We start from the raw sequence: 17,851 nt of genomic DNA, 5'->3' as shown, positions 1-17,851 counted from the left end.
TTATCTACGATTTATTGTAAAATTATTGTGAAAATATTGTGATAAACTCTTTTAATAAAAAACTAGCCTTATCACATGAGCTCTGCGCGTGAGATGAGGCTTTTTTTTTTTTTTTTTTTAGTGTTAGTAGCAAAAAAAAAATCTATATTTTTTATTATATATATAATTTTTATTTTGATAATCTAATTTATAAGTGGATAAATAAATTTGAAAATCAATAGAAAAGTGACCCTATTTTTTGGGCAATGTTTTAGTGGAAGTTAGGGTTGTATTTTTACCGGATTGTCCTTTAGTTTTGTCTCTGCTTAAACATAAGAATGTAAGGGTATTTTAGAACAAAAAAAATCCGGATTGTTCTTTAGTTTTTATATATATATATATATATAAATTTATTTTTGGATAAACGTGGGGTGTTTAATTTATTTTTCTATTTAAAATAAATAAATGTATAGTTGTTTTGAAGAAGTGGATTAGTGAAGGAGTGTTCCTATTTTGTAGGCAATATTTTAGTGCAAGTTATACATGTATTTTTACCAAACTATCATTTAGTTTTGTCTCTACTTAAACTTAGAGGTATAGAGATATTTTGGAACAAAAAAAATTTAGTCCAAATAAGAGCAGCTGCTTAAATAGTAGTACTAGCCTCTGAGCACGCGCTCACGCGCGTGCTCAGAGGCTCTTCCATTCTTTGGGTAATAGTTAATTTAGAGTATTTATTATAATTTGGGATTACTACATTTTTCAATCACAAAAAAAACCTAGGGGTGTGATGAGTATTATGCGTTAGCAGGTGAAATAATTTTTCATCACACTCCTAGGTTTTTTTTGTGATTGAAAAATATAGTAATTCCAAATTATAATAAATACTCTAAATTAACTATTACCCAAAAAATGGAAGAGCCTCACGCGCGTGCTCAGAGGCTAGTTGTCTTCTATTTGTCTCCTACGTCGATCATAATATCTCCATAGTTCTCGACGATGTTCTACGTCTTTGGTATGAGTCATAGGTGTATTGCACATATATACATATTTAGCACAATAATTATTCCCTAGTCCAAAGAGGGTGTATTTAAACCTATAAACATTGTAGTAATATGTGCAATTCTAATAAAATTTTAGTAAAAGTGGAAGCATGTCTATGTTAAAATTTTGTTGTCAAATTTCTTATATAAAAGTTTTACAAAATAATATTGCACCCTTATTTTTGAGTTGCAATGGTCTTACACTAAAATATGTAAACACAATATTTTAGCCATAATATAATGTTTTTTTAAAAATAATAGATCAATTGGTTGAAATTTCCCTCCCCCAACTATTGAAGGATATATATATATATATTGTATAGAAAAGGCTTCATGTTATTAATTGGTTGAAAATCTATAAAACATGGGTTTTTATTTTTTCCTCTTTTCTTTAAATATAAAAGTAAAAAATCAGGGAAAAATTACTTCTAAATAATATCTAAATAATAGGTAAAATTTTAGGAATAAAAATACTTAAAACATTTTTTTAAAATTAAATGTAAAATAGTGCTGGCATATTAATAGAATACCTAAAACATTGGGATTTTTTTTTTTGCTTGAAGTTGTAAAAAAATAGGAGACCAACGTTGAAGGACTCACCACCCCTGAAAAAAAAAAAAAAAACAAACAAACAAACAACAACGTTGATGCAAATTTATTAATTGAGGACAGGTAACACTTGATGCAAATTCAAAATGCATGGTTTGTTTGGAGTCTTTTTTGTCTTTTGGTAAGTTATTTTGGAACAGATTAAATTTTACCAATTTTTAAAATTTTAAATAAAGTAACATTTCAAACTATCAAATATAAGATATATTTAAGGGTGTAGATTTTTACCCCTAAAAGTTAGTATATTATTTAGAAGCAATTTTCAGCACAATTTTAAAATTTTAGCTTTAAAGATAAGTTCTCCAGTATCATTCTTGCTTTAGTATCAAAATAATAGGCAAAATTTTAGGAATAAAAATACTTATTTTAAAAAAAAAATTTAAATGGAAGATAGTGCTAGCATATTATTAAAATACCTAAAACATTGGAATTTTTTTTTTGTTGCTTGAAGTTGCAAAAAAAAAGAAAAAAAGAAAAAGGAAACCAACATTGATGGATTTTTTTTTTGTTGCTTGGAGTTGCAAAAAAAAAAAAGGAATCCAACGTTGATGGATTTTCTTTTTTTGCTTGAAGTTGCAAAAAAATATATGAAACCAATGTTGATGGGTTTTTTTTTTTTTTTTTCCTTGGAGTTGCAAAAAAATAGGAAACCAACGTTGATGGTTTTTTTTTTTTTTTTTTGCTTGAAGTTGCAAAAAAATAGGAAACCAACGTTAAAGGACTCACCACACTAAAAAAAAAAAAAAAATTGATGCAAATTTATTAATTGAGGACACATAACACTTGATGCAAATTCAAAAGACATGGTTTGTTTGGAGTCTTTTTGTCTTTTGGTAAGTTATTTTGGATCAAATTAAATTTTACCAATTTTAAAAATTTTAAAAATTAAAATGAAGTAACATTTTAAACTATCAAATATAAGATATATTTAAGGGTGTAAGTTTTTACCCCTAAAAGTTAGTCTATTATTTAGAAGCAATTTTCAGCACAATTTTAAAATTTTATCTTTAAAGATAAGTTCTCCAGTATCATTCTTGGTTTAGCAAATTTGTGTATATGACAATTGCTTATAAAGTCATCAAATGTGCAATGAAAGGCACAAAAAAGGACAATATTAAATTTCATAAGGTAGGATATTCATATTACAAAAAATGTTTTTTAACAACTACTTGATAGATTGACTACCACTTCGCTCACCTGAATTCATCCAATGTGTCTGCTATGCAATCTAACCAAATTGTTGATATGTCACCCTAAAAAAATACAAAAAAATAGAGAGTAAGGCTTAAATGTAAGGAAAACAACAAACAAAAATAATAAGAGGAAGAGAGGGCACCACTTAGAACACATACACTAAAATAATGAGTCAAACCTGATAACCACAAAAAAATAATAAAAATAAAGACAAATCAATATATATCATTCCTATTCTTTAAAAAATAGTCATTAATTAGAAAAAATACTTTAACACCCATCAAACTGGCCAAATTAAAAGAAGAAGAAGAAGAAGATAATGATATGGAAAGGATAATGATAATAAAGTGTAGTCCTTTTAAAATCTAAATCATGATAAAATAATAAGATTTTGTTGGAGATAAAACAACACATGGAGAAGAAAATTAACACATAATCTGATAATCGAAGACTTTTTTTTGCCAAACGATAATCCAAGACTTAAAAAAAAATCATTACTTATTAGCCACTTTCTTTCTTCTTCTTCTTCTTCTTTTTTTTTTTGTTGAGAATATTAGCCACTTTCAAGTTTGAACAACAAAACCTAGAAACAAAAGCTCAAAACTATAAAAAAAAAACCTCAACCTTTCACAGCTGTCACACCCAAAATAGAACAAAACCATAATAATTATAAAAATTGAAAGATTTTCCATAACAATTATCACCTTAGCGTGCGTTTATCACCTTAGCTTATAAATGGTTTCAAAAGAAAAAAAAAAGGGGGGGGGGGAATAATTTCCATTAACAGAAAAGAAAAAGAAAAAAAAAGGAAAAAAAGAAAGAAGAGAGAATAGTATTAGATATTCGTATTGCACATATATAGAATGAAAGGGTTGATTGGAGGGAGCAACCCATAAATTTAAGCCAAGGTGATAAACACTGGAACATGGAACGTGTCTTCTTGATGAGTATTATGAGTATTAGAGTTTAAAACTAACCTAGAACGTGTTTTTTTGAGAAAATACCCTGCACCCAAAATCAGTTTACTCTCTCTACTTCTCACACTGATCTCCTCTGCCTACACATCAGAAAATATCCAGTAAGTCCGGAAATAACAATAAGCAAAACATGACCAAATAAAGAGAGAAATTGAAGTGAGAAATGTAAAAATAAAAAAGTGAGATCAGAGATAGAGAGGGCTGAGATTTGATCTAAGAAATAGTTTATCTCAAATCTATCTGTTGTTTTTGTTGTTTGTAGTGAAATCTGAAGCAAAGAGGTAGGTGAAAAGAGTTTGAAAACATAGAATTGAGAGAATTGGAAAACTGAAGAAGAAGCAAATTGAGTTTGAAAACCAACGTGAGTGTACTGGGAGTGTAGTCCTATTTTGTAGATAGTGTTTTACGTGGAAGTTAAAGAAGTATTTTTATCAAGTTTTGCCCTTACTTAAACATAGGCTGTAACAAAAAAAAAATATCTATGTTTTTTATTATATATATAATTTTTATTTTGTAGAAAAAAATGTGTTTTTATTTTATTTTATATATATAATTTTTATTTTGAAAATCAAATTTATGAGTGGATAAAGTAATTTGAAAATTAACAGGAAAGTTATCCAATTTTATAGGTAATGTTTTAGTGGGTGTTAAAGTAACATTTTTACCAAATTGTCCTTTAGTTTTGTCTCTACTTAAACATATGATTATAAGGGTAATTTTGAACTAAAAAAATGAGTTTTTACCGAATTGTCCTTTAGTTTTGTCTCTATTTAAACATAGGACTGTAAGGGTATTTTTGAACTAAAAAAATAAGAATCCAAACAGGAAAGCCCTTAAATAGTAGTATAGATAAATGGATAGATAACATCATACAAAAAGTACAAACAAATAAAAGAAAGACCAAATTTTATTGCAAGGCCAAGGTGGGGTCTACCTTTAAATATCCGTGGACCACCTTAAGTTCCAACGTGGCGCTGACATGGCAAGCATTATTATTTTTGGGAAAAAAACAAACTTTTGAACTCACCACTCACCAACAACGCAGCCCAAGTCGTCGCAACCAATGTTGCCCTAAACCTAAGAAAGAAATCAAATTTATTCAAACTATCAACCCAAAGTTTCTTCTGTCTCTCTGTCTCTGTCTCTGTCTCTTCTTTGGTAGCGCCTCTAGTGTTTTAGCAGTGACATGGGGAGCTACCAAAACGGCGTCGTGGCGGGGGACCGAAGCGGAGCCAGTAATGGAGGAGGAGCTCCTGTGCCTGTGGTGGACAAGGAATTGGATTTTGCACAGTACTTCTGTACCTACGCTTTTCTCTACCACCAGAAGGAGATGCTTTCTGATCGTGTCCGCATGGACGCTTACTACAACTCCGTCTTCCAAAACAAGCATCACTTCAAAGGAAAGGTAAGCTATCTTTGGTCACCACTCTCTATGTGTTTCTGTTTTTCTTTTATTTTGGTCTGTTTGGTTTCTGGGGGACTTCTGTTCTGGACCCAGAATAAAAGATTGAAGCTTTTTTAACTTATTGATGAGCTGAGCTTGGTTTGAACGAGTATTGGTATGGTGGGGTTGAGGTTTTATTTATTTATTTGGGAAACAAATTGGAAGAAGAAAGCTGTAGTTTTTGTTCTTTTTTTTCCCTGTTTTCTGTTTTCTGTTTTCTACTTTCTATGAAAGTTGAGGGTTAATGCTTTTCTTTTGCCAAATATAATGAATTTTTGTCCTTCCTTTTGAAGGAACTTAGGTGTAATTGATGCCTTTAGTAGCGTTTTAACCCATTCTAAATCAGCATTGAATGTAATTCAAACTATACACAAAGTAAAAGCACAAATTAAATAATGTGTGTGTGTCTGTTTGGCAATCAAGACAAGGAATTTTGAAATCTGTGATGAGTTCTAGTTATTTACTGTGAATCAGTCTTTGGGATAGAATGTCTGAATAGTTTTGATTTTTGTGTGTGTATTTGAGATATAATTGGGATTAATTTGGTGAATTTTGTGGAAAAGACTGTGTTGGATGTGGGAACTGGGAGTGGCATTCTTGCAATTTGGTCGGCACAAGCAGGTGCGAGAAAGGTCTATGCAGTGGAAGCAACTAAGATGTCAGAACATGCGCGTGCGCTTGTAAAAGCAAATAACTTGGAAGGTGTGGTTGAAGTGATTGAGGGCTCTATGGAGGATGTTACATTGCCAGAGAAAGGTTAGCGTGATTACCTTATTACTTGTTACTGTATAGTTTAATTTAAGATCATAATGGGTATGTCTTATATGCCATGGGTCTAAGTATAGGTATTCATGAATGTGCAGTTGATGTGATTATCTCAGAGTGGATGGGATACTTTCTTCTTCGTGAATCCATGTTTGATTCGGTGATATGTGCGCGTGACCGATGGCTGAAGCCAACGGGAATCATGTAACTGTTGCAATTCGTTTACACATTTTAATAGTTGTTTGCTTCGTTTAATCACTTGTGATTCTGCCTTACCCTATCTTTTGTTGTTGTCCTACTAGCGCTGCTACTGCAATTATCATCATAGTTAGCTTGCTGATTTGCCCCACTTAAGTATAGCAAGACACCAGCATTTCAAACATGAACATCTGTTTTTGAGTACTCATGGTTTCACGATGAGCAAGCTTTTGAGACTTGTATTATCAAGAAGATATTATTTTCTGTAAAATAAGATTTTTCACATGTATAAGGCGTTGGTTATCAACTGTCACATTTAATTCACACAAACACTATGCTTATACCATTAAGGTAGTTCCATGGTGAGTTCTTAATCTCTTTTGAACTTTCATTTGTACATGCAAATATGTTCTTCTGTCCTCTTTTGCAAATTATGGGGAATTGCTCTATTAGTCAAAATGTCTTTGAGGGACTGGATACTCGTGTCAATAGTTGCTAGATCATAGCTATGATGACATTGAGACTTGTGATACAATTTATTGGTTATGGTTGTCTTGTCCATCTGGACTTTCTTTTGGCCAATCTCTTATTATACTGTTTGCTTGCCCTTTGGTTCAATTTATGAATTATTCTTTTGTTTGTGTTGGGAATAACTTGTATGTTGTCTTAGAATTTTCCAAAATAATTAATTGAATTAAACAATGGAAATTATTGAATTATTGCTCATGGTTTTAGTTGACCTTGTTGGGAGTGCTATGAATCTATTAATTTTTGAATGGTTTCAAGTGGTCTTTTCTGAGACTTCTTGTCTGACCTTGGAAAATTTGGGATTTCACAGGTACCCTAGTCATGCCCGCATGTGGATGGCACCTATTAGGACTGGATTGGCAGAGAAAAAAATAAGTGACTATGAGGGAGCTATGGATGATTGGCATCATTTCACAAACGAGACAAAAACTTGTTATGGCGTTGATATGAGTGTTCTCACAAAACCTTTCTCTGAGGAGCAAAAGAAATACTATCTACAGGTTAGTTCTCTATTTGTTTATTTATTAACTTTCATCTCAGAAACTGACAACTAGATTGTCTCTCTCTCTATTCTCTCTCTCATGGTGTTGCATAACTGTGAAATTTGGATAAAGTTGTATTTGATGGTCTATGCGGACTAAACTCGCCTTAATAAAACTAATAGTTCTAGATCTTATGCTGTTAGTCAACTTACCACAACCCTCCTTTTGCAGAGGTACTCAAAGGCAAAAGATACCTATATTATTGGACACCCCTGCCTCCCCCCAAGCATTCCATTTTTTTTTTTTTCTAATATAGGGAATTTACACTTTATCACCTTAAACTATATCTCATATTACACTTTGCACCCTAAGATTTTCGAATGTGTGATTTTCACCTTAAACTATGGCCCTTGTTACACTTTGCACCACAATGTAATGTTTGCTTTTAACTTGGACGGAAGTTCAAAGTTTAGGGTGCAAAGTGTAATCACGAAGATAGTTTAGGGTGGTAAAGTGTAATTTCTCCTTTATTTTTAAGGGATTGAGAAGAGAGGCAATTAGGTTTTTTCACGTGATGCCATATTTTTCTATCCAAGTTAATAGTAAACTTAATACCGGGGTGCATAGTGTAACAAGGGCCATAGTTTAGGGTGCAAAACATGCATTTGAAAAGTAGAGTGCAAAGTGTAATATGAGGTATAGTTTAGGGTGGTAAGGTGTAATTTTTCATTTCTAATCTATTCTATTGCTCTTTCACTTAAGAGATTATGACAATTGAACTATCTGCTCTACGGATGATTGATTTAAATGATAATTTTTCTGGATTTGGGTTAAATTGATGGCTTTATTTGGATTTTCTGAATCACACATCCAAATGGGATCTTGGGTTCTTTTTGTATGTTGAATTGTGAATTATTATAGCTTGCTAAAGTTTCTTCCGAGCCTATTTTATGCAAGACCATAAACTCTGAGATGGAGACTTGTGTTTGTCGGGAAGCAAAAGAAGAATAAGACAAATGGATAGGACCTAGGAATCAACACCAAGCATGATAGGAACCAAGGAATCGGCACCTAGGCTTGCTAGGAATTAGCACCAAATTTCATTAATTGATTATTAATTGCTTCGTTACAATAGTGAACATTGGGCCCTTTAGATAAAGTCCCCAAATTATATCAAACATGGAAAGAAAATAAAATTATAATGAGATTTCATCATACATGGAAATTAAATTCAAATTGCAATCAGATCTATCTAATGGCACCAATTGGCGTTAATAAGCATCAATCATGATGAATCAAATCCTTCAAAAGCAATCAACATTACTATCTTATCTGAATTGTATAAATCATGTCGCTGTTAATACTTGGGGATGCAGCATGACATCTAAGCAATGCTCACCTTTGTCAGAGTAAGATATGATTCTTTTTGGTGGATTTTAAAATGTATGACATTAAATTTCTGCAGACATCATTGTGGAACAACCTTCATCCACATCAAGTTATCGGGACAGCTGCTTTAGTAAAGGAAATTGATTGTTTAACTGCCACTGTGGATGACATCCTGAAAGTCAGATCAGACATTTCATCATCAATAACTCTAGAGAACACAAGGTTCTGCGGTTTTGGAGGATGGTTTGATGTTCATTTTCGGGTGAGCTGATATTTAGAGGGCGTTTGGATAGCACAGTTGCATCCATGTCTGGCCGTTTTTTTTTTTCCACGCGCATGTGTCACTGTTCATTGGCCATGAACAGTGATTTTAGGCCAATGAACAGTACTTTTTCGGATGAACAGTACTTTTTATACATTAAAAAATTATTTTTGTACAGTGTTTTCAGTTTTCAGTTTTCAGCAAATAAGTTCTATCCAAACGGACTCTTAGTGTCCCTTTTTGTTATGCATCCTAGGACCCCAAACCATCTGCAGGTTAATATAATACTATGTTTTCTCTCCTTTTGGCGATGCACCAGGGAAGGAGGGAGGACCCAGCTCAGAAAGAGATTGAGTTGACGACTGCCCCGAGCTTTGATAATGGGACACATTGGGGCCAACAGGTATGAGCAACCAATAGCAAAAAAAGAAGAAGACTTCTTCCTTTAAATTTTATTTCTTTTTTAAATATAGGAAAAAAAATTATCTGATGAAGTTAGTTCTTTTAGGAAAATTTGGGATTTTTTTTTGGGTGTCAAAACAAAGCCCTAGTGGGCCATTCTTTGCACATTCAACTGTTATATGGTCTACTCTACTTTTAGTTTTCAGGTAGTAGGCTATAAAAGATAAACTTTTGAGTCGGTAAAATATGCATCATGAACTATATGGTATACTGTACTTTCAAAGGTGTTTTACTGTATGTTAGGGCTCATTCTTTATCAACCAAATGATGGACAAATGCATTTTTTGAGTTTCATAATGGACATTATTTGGTTTTTAAAAGATCCCAACAATTTTGTGGTATCTTCTTTTCATAAAGCTTTACTTAAAGAGTACTTAAAGCCTGTTCATTGCATGCATTGAAAATGCAGGATGATGCTGCATTTGTCCTCTTTAGTTACAGTCTCCATTAATCTTCTAAGTCTATCCTCTTGTTTATTGGACAGGTTTTCCTTGTGAATCCTACAATTCGTGTCACTGAAGGGGATAATTTAAAATTTTCTTTCTTAATGATTCGCTCTAAGGAAAATCATAGACTCATGGAGGTTGAGCTTGGCTGTGAGGTCAGACAGTGTTCTGGCAATGTACTACCAGCTTTCAATAAGAAGTACTACATAGAGTGAGAAAGAAGATAGATAGCTTACTTTGGTTTTAACATAATCAAAGGTACATCTATTACAGTATTACCTCCTTGATGTTACAAGTTTCATGACATAATGTGTTTATATTGCCATGATCTCCTTTGCATGCAAGAATATAGCTGACCCAAATGTTTGGTTTAGTCTGATTCTCTCTCTCTCTCTCCCCCCCCCCCCCCCTCCCCCTGATCATATGAAACTACAAGTAAATGTTAAGAAAATAATTCGGCCATCCTGAATTCAGAAATTGATTCTATAGGTTGTAGACCTATTACTGTTGAGAAAGGTTGGGTGCTTCTGGATGTGTGTGAGCATGAGCTTGTGGTTCAAAATTCTCTAGTATGTGTTTGGCATATAATATAAATTGCTGAATATAATGTTCTTTATTGGAACCTGACAATCTATATATGATTTGTTTGCAGATGAGCATGTACGACAATCTTTTGGATTTTCTTTTGTAGTTTTTTTATAAGAAGTTACTGCAATATTTTTTCTAGTTTCCAGTGTCTGGAATCTGAATGTAAGGAACATTTCCAGGAGATATGTTTCAGTGCTGAATGGTTTCTAAGATTTAGCTGGTCCTATTTATCATGTCTCTTGAGTTCCTGGAAGTTTTGCAGCCATTTTTTCCTCTGGAATGTTCTTTTTTTTTTTTTGATGGGCTGGAATGTTCTATTTTTGTTGTAATGTTGCGATTGTAATGAAAAGTTAGATATCAACTTCATCAGGATTTTGTCAAAGCCTGCAATCTTCTCTTTATGGGTTTGTAATTGTATACAAATGTTTATAGCACAACAGATAACCTTTGTTGGGAAGGAATCGCCATACTGGATTCGAAGTGAACATTTGGTTGTCTTCCATGGCTGCAAGTCTTACAAGCTCTTGTGACAACAGTTACCATTTTCTCAGAGGAAAAAAGGGAGACTCCTAGTAAAATTAGTACCCCAATAATGCAATTAGTTTTAAGTTTGTTTTTTAAATATATTTTTTAACTATAAAGTGTCTCTTGCACATGGAAACTAGGAGAAACTTGCAGTAGCAGCTCCTGCAACTTGTGTAATAAATTATGTCAGCAAATGATGTTAAAAACACCCTCTCCTGTTTCCTTTTTCTTTTGTTCCCTTTTTTTTCCTGTACCAAGAGAAACCTGATAGCCCATGGGGGCAATGATTGAGGGTGCTGAAGGTGCCATGGAGGAAGCAAGTGGTGGTGCGCCACTTAGCACTGACTTGGTGGTAAAAGGTGAGGGTGATGGTGTTGGATTGGGCGATGGCTGCAGATTTCTGGGGTGTAGTCTTATGCCTCTATGGCGATTTATTTCAGGGGTTGAGTTTTTGGATGAAGAGCTGGGTTTGCGTTCAAACGTTGGAGTTGCAATATGCAAAAGGACAAGCGTGAAGAGACCAAAGCTTCAAGAATATTCCCCCTTTATTGGATCTATTCCTCCTTCAACAGACCAAAGCTTGATTGGATATAACGTTTCATAAATTCTCTTCACGCAAAGCACCAAACAACCTACACGTACTGGAGCTAAGTTTTATTTCAGAACTTATAGTTATACGAAGGGGTTTTCTCGCAGGCTAGGGGGAAAAAGAAACAGAAAATACGAAGAGACTTTTAAGTTCTAACGATGTTTGCTGAATATACTTTAGGGTAATTTATGTATTTATTTCTTATCTTTTATACTTTTAATTTGGTCTCTAATATATAAATTGTGTCAATATGGCCCATAACATTTTCATATTGTGTCAATTTAGTTCATGTCATTATCTTTTAGAAGGAAATTGCTTACGGGATTGACGGCTAAATAAAAAATTAATTTCCTTTGATGTAGCAATAAAATAATTTTTTATTTAATGGCAAAGAGCCAGAGACTAAATTGACATGGCATTGAAATGTTAGAGACCAAATTGACAAATTAATGGTTAGAGAACAAATTAAAATATGGGGTAAAGGATTGAGACCATATACTGTTTCAAAAAAAAAAAGAAAAAAAAAAAAGACCATATACATAATTTACCCATTTTTTTAGCTTGGATGGAGTCTGTTTCATTTGATATAGATAACTTTGTTGTTGCCGATTTACCAACATCAAACTTTTTTCTAAAAAAAAATTTACCATTTTTTTTATTTATGTAGACATATATCAAAAAATTAAGAAGGGTAACTAAAGATTGAGGTGGGCCTGGATTCATATTTTTAAATCCATTAAAGCATTCTTATTTGATCATCTGAAAAAAGAAAAGAAAAAAAGTATTTTAACTCTCCAAAGAGTCAATTATCCATTTTACATTTCCACTTTTACAACATACTCTACATTCCATCCTCATTTTACACTATATATCATATTAAAATAATTTAATTAATTATTTTTATATATTTTCTCTGCAAACAAAACTTCTAAAAAAAAGTCACAACAAGAACAACAAAATCAATCCCAACCAAGATTTGATGAGAGAGAAAAGGTTCATAACACAAAATCAATCCTGCTGTTTTTTTCACCACCACCTTGCATTGATGACAACTAAAACCTTGACCCGCAAGCAACCTTCCAACATTGTGACCCATCTTGACTCGTCCACCGTAAACAACAACTCCTTCCCGACGATCTATGAGAATGCTTACTCCACCTCACTTGCAATGGCCTTCGGCATCATTGACAGGAAGAATGATAAGCAAACAGAGAGAGAGAGAGAGAGAGAGAGAGCACAAATTGATGACACAGAAATGTTGAGTGTTTTATTAGGAGAGAGAGAGAGAGAGAGAGAGGGATAAAATGAAAAATGATTTTTTAATAGATGAGTTACAGACTACAGAAGACATGCATGATTGAAAGTTTACTATAGCATGTTATATGTGAAAATACAAAATACATCATTGGATGTGAGTGATTTTTGTTGTGGTTTTGTGTTATTGTAGATCTATTTTGTATTTTTGGTGCTTTTAAAGCACTATATTGAAAAGCTCCTAGTTTTGGGAAGTGTTTGGTCTTTACTTTTAATACGGTAAGCACCCGACTTAATTATATATTTAAATCACTAAAATATCTCTATTATTAATTTTCTTAAAAAAAAAAAAACTAGGATTTTTCTAATATAAGTAAGTTTGCCTCTCTTTCCCTGTTAAAATGTTATCTAGATAGTGTAAAGTGTGTACTAATACTTAAATTTTGTAAAATAATATTTTGGGGCCTATAATTTAAGGTTAATTTGATTTGATTCATGGTAAGATAAACCGATGAATTTGGGTTTTTAAAATATAGATGAGATGAGTTTGGAATGGAATTCATAAAATTTAATAGGTTTAGGTTTAGGTTTGGAAAAGCTCTTTTTGGTCTCCCTACCATCTTTTCCACATTTTCAAATGAAATGATTGCATAAAAAAAAAATAATAAAACAAAAGAAGAAAGAAAGAAAGGAAAAAATCAGTCCAAAAAAAAAAAAAAAAAAAAAAAAGAAAGGAAAAAGAGAAAGGGATTGACTGGAGAGCTATAGATTAAAGAGTGCCTTCTTTTCTGTTATCATATATGCACTTAAAAACTATTTGATAATCTGACTTGATAGAAATCGTGGGTAATCAATCACACTTCTTATGTGCCTACTGTTACAGATAACTATTAACTATCTCTTGCAATCTCCAAACCCACACGGCCTTTATTTTTATTTTTAATGATTCTTTTTTTAGATTTCTATATCACATGAACAAGCATGCCTTTAACTACTCTGTAAGGCTGCTTCAAAACAAAGCTTACATCCTAACTTGTACTACCATTCAAGCTCAAAACATATATATAAATTCAATAGTCAACCCATGAAAAGTCTAAGGCCCACGCACTTAATCCTCTCTTTAGTCTTTACACATTGTTGGCTCCGCAAGATAAGTTGTATTTCCTTAACTTTAGGCTTTGATTCTTTTAAAAAAATCCTCCAAAGATTACAAGAAAATCTCTATTTTTTCCCCACTTGACCTTTCTATAAGATGAGGTAGGTCTTGGCTTTTCTTCTTTATCTCTCTTTGCTGCGTTGCTTCCTTCTTCCTTCTATATTTTTTCCTCCATAATGCACAGGTCATCAAGCACATCTCGAGCTTCTGATGAGTTCTTGGTCAACCTTTTGCCTCCTGCTATGGACTCCCCACCTTTGAAGGCTGCGACTTCCTGTGACTTGCCAATGTATAACTCCATTTCTGATGCAACAAAAAAAGATATTGCTCTCTATCGCAAGTCTTCAGGAGAGAATGCCATTCACATTATTCCACTTGTATTGATTCTATGTGTTTTGATTCTTTGGATTTTTTCCCATCCAGCCAACTAAGGTATGAATCGAATGATGAGATCCATGTAACTCAAATATAAATATGACATCTTTCTTGCTTTGTTTCTTCTTGTTTAGTAATGTACTTCTTGTTTCTCAACTGGGTATTGATTTTCAATGCAAATGTGAAAAGAGCCTTGCTCACTTGTAGAGTATCCAGGCAATGCATTGAAGAGAATAGGGGGAGAAAGATAGCACTTTGCTAATTGTTACTAAAATTTCGTAACCTGCCAATTCTTGTACTAACTGATGCCTGCATTTTTTCACTTGTATGAACTTTCATGAAGTAATAATGATCTATAATAATAAACATGAATATCTCGATTCTCGGGACTTTGGGAAAAGTTCACTTGTACAAATGGAGTTTTCTTCGTTATCTTAGTTGAATCTCTCTCTAAAATTACTTCTGGGAAACACAAACCAAAATGAAGACCTCTCCTTACAGCAAGTTCTTGTTCTAGTAGTAGTTGGTAAACAAGTTTTCCAATGTAAAAATTAAATTTGAGATAATGATCCATCAACAATGGCGTACATGTTCTTGAACAATTTGTGCCATTCGACTATTACTGCATAAGCTGTGGCACCCTGCCGAAATATATTCACTTATTTCATGATTATATGGTCAAAAACCAATTAAGATTTCGAGCATTCACAGCCGATTATTGATATCATATTTTTTTAGCCAAACTATTGCTAGCATACAAAAGCTATGCTTCATCCAGCTAGCTTTCACCCGGCAAATTGATAAAAAAATCAGTGATTCATTTATTATAATTAGTTTGTTACGACCGAGGGAGTCAATTTTTTACTTGAGGTGTTTCAGTTTAGTGAGAGAGAATGAAATATTTTAGTATCGGTTGAATAAGTATGAATTAAATAATTTTTATATTTATTCACTTAAAATTTAAAATTCACATATTTTATAAGCCTAGATATTAGCCTAAGTACATTAACCCTATATATTAGCTAATTTAGATTAAATAACATATTTTTTAACAATTTTTTTAAAATTTTTTATTGCACGGGCCAAAACACCAATATCAACCAAAACGACCGAACTAACCTCAGCGCAGGCCAATATAACCTAATATTTTATCTGGTACATTTTAGAGAAGTACTGGTACCATCATACTAGTTTAATGTCTAATTTGTTATATTTTCTCATTACGGCCAATACCGGAAAAATATTAACTTCTTTTGTAATGACTCGGATGATATGGTGGATGAATTGCTATTTGAATTAGGTTATTTGAATTTGGATGAATTGTTATTTGAATTTAGGCTTAGCGATAGAATTATCTTAACAAAAGCCTAGGCTATAGGATTATTGAAATATCAATTTGAAATCAAACCAACTGATAATACCTGTAGGATTATTATCAGTTGGTTTGATTTCAAATTTAATTGTTATTATCCGCCTATATTCCTATTGTATTTAAACTTTAAAGGGGTAAGATGATCAATAATGATAAAAGTAAGCAAAAAATTAGTCCTCAAATTCTTTTCCCCTTCTAATGTTCGAATCAGGCCCAACCTAGTCAACTAGAATAGTCTAAACTATCTTCACATTTCGCAATAGCATCCTGGTTCATATCCTAGTTACCGTAACATATTTTATCCCTTTTTTTTTTTTTTTTAGAGTTTTATTCTCTCTAGTGTGGGTATATTTAAAAAGTAAGTAGTTTAAATAAATTTATTTTATTTTATTTTTTCCTTTCAAAAATTGGCAAAAATGAGATGTGAATTGTCTTAGATCCCAAGACTTGTGACAAGACCACAAAGGTCCTAACAAAGATGTAACAAGGTGAAATATTGGTGAGCAATAGTCAGAGAGATCATCATGTACAATGTACATAAGAAGCAACGTAATGAGAGGATTAGGCATCTTTCCATATTCCATTTGGCCAACGAAATTGTCCTATCAATCATGAGTACATATTTGCTAATCGTATTTGATTCTGCGATCCTAATTCCTACTCTGTGCCTTATGCTCTGTGGTTGTTAAAACTTAAAAAAGCTTGCAATGTGTTCCTTCGCGTCTAAACGAGTCTTTTGCTTCCAAGCAACATAATACGGAAAAAAAAAAAAAATAAATGATAGCTGGCAAAAAGTGATATTTGAACTTCAACCAAAAGAAATAAAAAGAGGACTGGTTTAAACAAGAAAAAAGGGATCTAATTATCACCTTATAAAGTCTTTTTAGAAACACAATAATGTGGTGTTTGGTACATGATAATATTTTAAAATTCTCAATAATGTTTAAAGATTTCCATGTTTGGTTGCAAATCACATTAGGGAATCAGATGCGAAGAGAACCAGCATTCTCCCTTTAATCCCCTTTCAGTAGGAATGTGAATTTCCTTTAAGCATTTTAAGCATTTTTTCTTATCATTTAAGCAATTGAGATAAAATAAAAAACAAATTATCAATATATTTTCTTTTGTTTTTATCTCTTCCCGCGAAAACAACATTATCTGTTACAACCAAAATAACATAAACATGATAAACAACTCTGTTGATATATTCATTAATAGAGTTCTATTTAGATTTCACGTGTGAAAAAAAAAAATTGAAGGGGACCCTCCATTGTTGCCAATTGTACCTCAAATCTTAGTTTTGTTTAGTTGCTAGAAATATAGATCTGGATTGGTGGCTTCATCTGGTTTTTTGTTTTTTTATTATCTGTTTTTAGATTAATGGCTTTGTTTCTAGATTCATACATTACAGTGGTGCTTTTGATGTTTGTTATACAATGATACAGAATGTGTAGATTTTTTATTTTTAGCAGCCCATCATATTTGTATGCACGTTTTTGGATTTTGAAACACATTGGAATGTCTTAGGATTTATGCCAAAGGTGGCTTTGGTGCTATATTTGACCACTAGTTGCTTTTTTTTTTTTTTTTGGAGGAAAATAATGGACATATGGCCACCATTGCATCTTGCTTCAAGATTGAGTCAGAGGAAACTGAGAGAAGAATGAAAGTATTCAATGAGCTATTGAAAATTGAAGGACTTTCTATATTAGAAAGAATCAAAGCTGGAAAATTGTTTATGGGTGATACATGAAAATGTGATTATTTTTACTCATTGCTTGGGGACGTTAGGTATAACTATATTACTCAAGTGCGCACAGATGCAAGGGTGAATACATTATATATGTAATAAATCGCATTTGTTTCATTCTTGATGAACTACTTTTATATTTATTGCTATTTCTATGGTCTTATAGACCTAGACGTTGTCAGGTTGTTTTGTTATTGATTAAGTTCTTTTAAAAATTATTATTAAGAATAAAGCATTTCAGAATTTAAATAGTTATTTTTGTATTGTACTTGTCATTTTGAAATGTTAGACTATAGTTTTAATGAATTTGTCATAATTTATAGTTTATATTTTGTTTTTCATTATTTATTTAGAGATTTTTTTATTTATTTATAAAAAGACTTATATTTGATTTACAAATCTAAGGCTAGAATGGGAAAAATAAATAATTCAGTTAAGATTCTTGAAAATAAACCAAACATTAT

At 32.2% G+C, this 17,851-nt stretch overlaps 1 protein-coding gene across 1 annotated transcript; it reads left to right on the top strand.

Moving 5' to 3' along the window:
• The first annotated feature begins 4,823 nt into the window (after window positions 1-4,823).
• Window positions 4,824-10,748, top strand: LOC142621054 (protein arginine N-methyltransferase PRMT10). Its single transcript, XM_075794374.1, has 8 exons — window positions 4,824-5,207; window positions 5,810-6,002; window positions 6,110-6,215; window positions 7,048-7,237; window positions 8,685-8,870; window positions 9,190-9,273; window positions 9,817-10,036; window positions 10,431-10,748. The coding sequence occupies exons 1-7, from the start codon at window positions 4,989-4,991 to the stop codon at window positions 9,991-9,993; spliced, it is 1,155 nt and encodes a 384-aa protein (XP_075650489.1). The 5' UTR covers window positions 4,824-4,988; the 3' UTR covers window positions 9,994-10,036; window positions 10,431-10,748.
• Window positions 10,749-17,851: the final 7,103 nt, after the last annotated feature.

Source organism: Castanea sativa, chromosome 1 (genome assembly GCF_040712315.1).
Source record: "Castanea sativa cultivar Marrone di Chiusa Pesio chromosome 1, ASM4071231v1".
NCBI lineage: Eukaryota > Viridiplantae > Streptophyta > Magnoliopsida > Fagales > Fagaceae > Castanea > Castanea sativa.
The sequence above is the reverse complement of the archived record's forward strand: the minus strand, read 5'-3'. Positions and strand labels throughout refer to the sequence as shown.

Excerpts from the sequence above, each read along its gene's own strand:
- LOC142621054 (XM_075794374.1), top strand. The coding sequence starts at position 4,989 with ATGGGGAGCTACCAAAACGGCGTCGTGGCGGGGGACCGAAGCGGAGCC. Across the intron at positions 5,208-5,809 it reads AGCATCACTTCAAAGGAAAG|ACTGTGTTGGATGTGGGAAC; the intron begins GTAAGCTATCTT and ends TTTGTGGAAAAG. Across the intron at positions 8,871-9,189 it reads GGTTTGATGTTCATTTTCGG|GGAAGGAGGGAGGACCCAGC; the intron begins GTGAGCTGATAT and ends GCGATGCACCAG.